Source organism: Actinia tenebrosa, unplaced genomic scaffold, assembly GCF_029948245.1.
Source record: "Actinia tenebrosa isolate PJP-AT-01 unplaced genomic scaffold, QUT_ActTen_1.0 PGA_scaffold13__45_contigs__length_12533684, whole genome shotgun sequence".
In the NCBI taxonomy this organism is placed as follows: domain Eukaryota; kingdom Metazoa; phylum Cnidaria; class Anthozoa; order Actiniaria; family Actiniidae; genus Actinia; species Actinia tenebrosa.
In genome coordinates, this window is record NW_028292573.1 from 6614106 (window position 1) to 6617481 (window position 3376).

General features: G+C 39.1%; 1 protein-coding gene across 1 annotated transcript; it reads right to left on the minus strand.

Moving 5' to 3' along the window:
• Nucleotides 1-703: 703 nt before the first annotated feature.
• LOC148911691 (uncharacterized) lies at nucleotides 704-1612 on the minus strand. The gene has a single exon (XM_089028731.1). It carries the CDS (start codon nucleotides 1610-1612, stop codon nucleotides 704-706), a length of 909 nt encoding a protein of 302 aa, XP_088884857.1.
• Nucleotides 1613-3376: the final 1764 nt, after the last annotated feature.

The following is a 3376-nucleotide window of genomic DNA, read 5'->3' on the forward strand; positions in this document are numbered from 1 at the left end:
AGAGAACGAGGATATCCTCATGGAGCCAACACTAGATGTAAATGGTAACGTCATTCGTCCACTTATAGTTGGCGACTCTGCGTATCCATTAAAAAATTGGTTACTTAGGCTCTTTAAAGACAATGGTACACTCGATCAACACCAAAGATATTTCAACAAAGAGCTTTCTAAAGCTAGAGTATTGTCTGAACTTGCCTTTGGTTCTACAAAAAATTGACGGCGAGTCCTACAGAAAAGGCTAGATGAGCAGTCAGACCGAGTTCCTGATACGATATTTGCATGCTGTGTGCTACACAACATTTGTAAGTTGAGAGGAGATCAGTACAACGATGGTAGTGATGATGAAGATGATGATAGTGATGATGATGCCGATGATAGACCCCCCTCTCGTGCTGCTAATAATATTGTACAAGCTGTAGTGGATTATTTAGCAAACCAGTAAATTGAGGCTAGTAATTATTTTTGAGAATTGAATTTATTTCGTATCTAGAAAATATCAATGCATTTTCGTGCAAACAATTTTGTTCGTTTTATCTAATGTTCGTTTATTACTAGAGGTCGTACTTATCTTTATGTTCAGTTCAATTATATCAAATACAAAAGCTTTATGATTGAAAATTAAGCATCCACTACTCGTGAAATACGAGCATGTAAATGAAACAGTAACAATAAATTCCTCTACTCAAAACATAACACTTCAAACCTATTTTTTTGAGAAGATATCTTCTAACTTCCCTAGAACGGATACCATAAACTCTTGGTGTCTCCTTTCAGCATCATTTTGGAACTGAAGCAGTGATTCTAGCGCTTTCCTATCATTTTCTTCTGACTTTTCAAGGGCTTCTTGCTGCGTTTGCAACAATTCCATCAGTTTTTCACTTTCTTCCTTTCCTTTTTTCTCCTTTGTCTTCTTCCTTTTTTTTGTGCGCTCAATACTGTCATCCGATTTCTTAATTTGTTTCTTCTCTTGCTTGCCATCTGTTTCATCTGCTACTTCAGAACTAGTGTGCCCCGGACTGTCCTCCTCGTTTGCATCATCCTGATCATTAATAATTGCAGTTTCTTTCACGAACTTCGGATTTACCTTGTCCGACTGCCGAATAAATTCATCTATGGCTTCAAAGTATTCGAAATCCATTCTTCCACGTCCCGTCCTTTGGTTGTTGTCACAGACGGCCTTGTACTTATCAAAGAGCACCCTCCATTTTTCTTTGGCCTGGACTAAGGTCTTAGTGGTTTTGATTTTGGCATCATTGCAAAGCTGAATGTAATCGTCATAAATAATTTCCCAAGCACTTTTCTTCCCGCGACTACTCTTTGCGCTTTTTAGGCGATCATGATTCTCGTTGTAAGCTTCTATTAGGAGCTTCACCTCTAAATCTTCCCAACGCTTTCCTGCTGTTCTGGATGCAGATTCACCTTTTGATGTGGCGTCTGATGTACTCGGTTGGTCTTCAGTCAAGGGCATGCCCGGTGGTGGAGATCCAGAGGGCACAAAAACAAATTGTCCTGTAGAAGCTGGCGGGTAATATGGTTCTTGATCTGCAAAATGCACTGTATTAGACTGGCTGGGAAATGTACCGCACGTACCATGTTGAGCCACGCGGTTCATTCTCTGGGGTTGAAATAAATAACCATTGTGAAGACCATCTCCAGAACTCCTAACAAAAATTTCATCAGTTGATTCCGCATAAACTACCCTTATTTAAATACTGAAAATGAATTGTAAATGATAATTAAAATACTCACTGCGAGTCATAAAATCCTGCCATGATGCTCGAAGTTACACGCGTACGAGTTTCTCGTTTTACACGATGTGTTTTAACTCAACTTAGTACTCACAGCATGCAGTTTCCGGGATTAACCTCACAAAGCAATCTGATTGGTCGCTTTATCTTGGGACGGAGAAAGACCCAGCTCTTTAGTTAGGTAAATGTCACGGTCGGTTCTTCTGTTCTTTTTGATGTATCTATGGTGATTCACCGCGGTATATTTACAACGGGAAATGTCGGTTACAGTACAAAAATCGGTTTACCGAGGGATTTAAGCTTTTTACCACGGGAAAAGGTCTAAGTGTAACCACAACTACTGTATAGATGGATTTCAATATATATATGATGAAATTCATTGTTCATTACACGTGTGGGATATAGAACCACTCTGCGCATGCGCACGCTCTCACTTTCGTTGGTTTTCGCTTCTTTTACTCACGACACTTACAAGCACGTTGTTCTTACACTGTATAGATGGATTTCAATATATATATGATGAAATTAATTGTTTATTACACGTGTGGGATGTAGAAGCACTCTGCGCAAACGCCCGCTCGCACTTAGGTTGGTTTTCGTTTCTTTTACTCACGACACTTACAAGCACGTTGTTCTTACACTGTATAGATGGATTTCAATATATATATGAAATTCATTGTTTATTACACGTGCGGGATGTAGAACCACTCTGCGCATGCGCACGCTCGCACTTTCGTTGCTTTTCGCTTCTTTTACTCACCACACTTACAATCTCTTTGTTCTTACAATGTATAGATGGATTTCAATATATGTATGATGAAATTCATTGTTTATTACAAACGTGGGATGATTCTAGCACTTTAGAACCACTCTGCGCATGCGGACACTCTCAATTACGTTGGGTTTCGCTTCTTTTACTCACCACACTTACAAGCACGTTGTTCTTACACTGTATAGATGGATTTCAATATATACATGATGAAATTCATTGTTTATTACACATGTGGGATGTAGAACCACTCTGCGCATGCGCACGCTCTCACTTACGTAGGTATTCGCTTCTTTTACTCATCACACTTACAAGCACGTTGTTCTTACGCTGTATAGATGGATTTCAATAAACATATGATGAAATTCATTGTTCATTACACATGTGGGATGTAGAACAACTCTGCGCATGTGCAGGCTCTCTCTTACGTTGGTTTTCGCTTGTTTTACTCACCACACTTACAAGCACGTACACATACTTACATACACTTAACACACATTTACACACACTACACACACTTACACACACTTACACAGACTTACTTACACTTACACAGACTTACACACAGTTGCACAAACACTTACACACATTTACACACACACACACTTACACACAATTACACACACTTACACACAATTACACACACGTACACACACTTACAGAAACTTACACACAATTACACACGCTTTCACACACTTACACACACTTACACACACCTACACACACTTACAAACATTTACACACACTTACATACACTTACAAACATTTACACACACAAACACACTCACATTTACACACTTTTACACACACTCAAAGACACTTACACACACCTTTACACAAACTTGCAGACACTGACACA

Bases quoted from the DNA above. Each gene is read 5' to 3' on its own strand.
- LOC148911691 (XM_089028731.1), bottom strand. From the start codon at position 1,612: ATGAACCGCGTGGCTCAACATGGTACGTGCGGTACATTTCCCAGCCAG.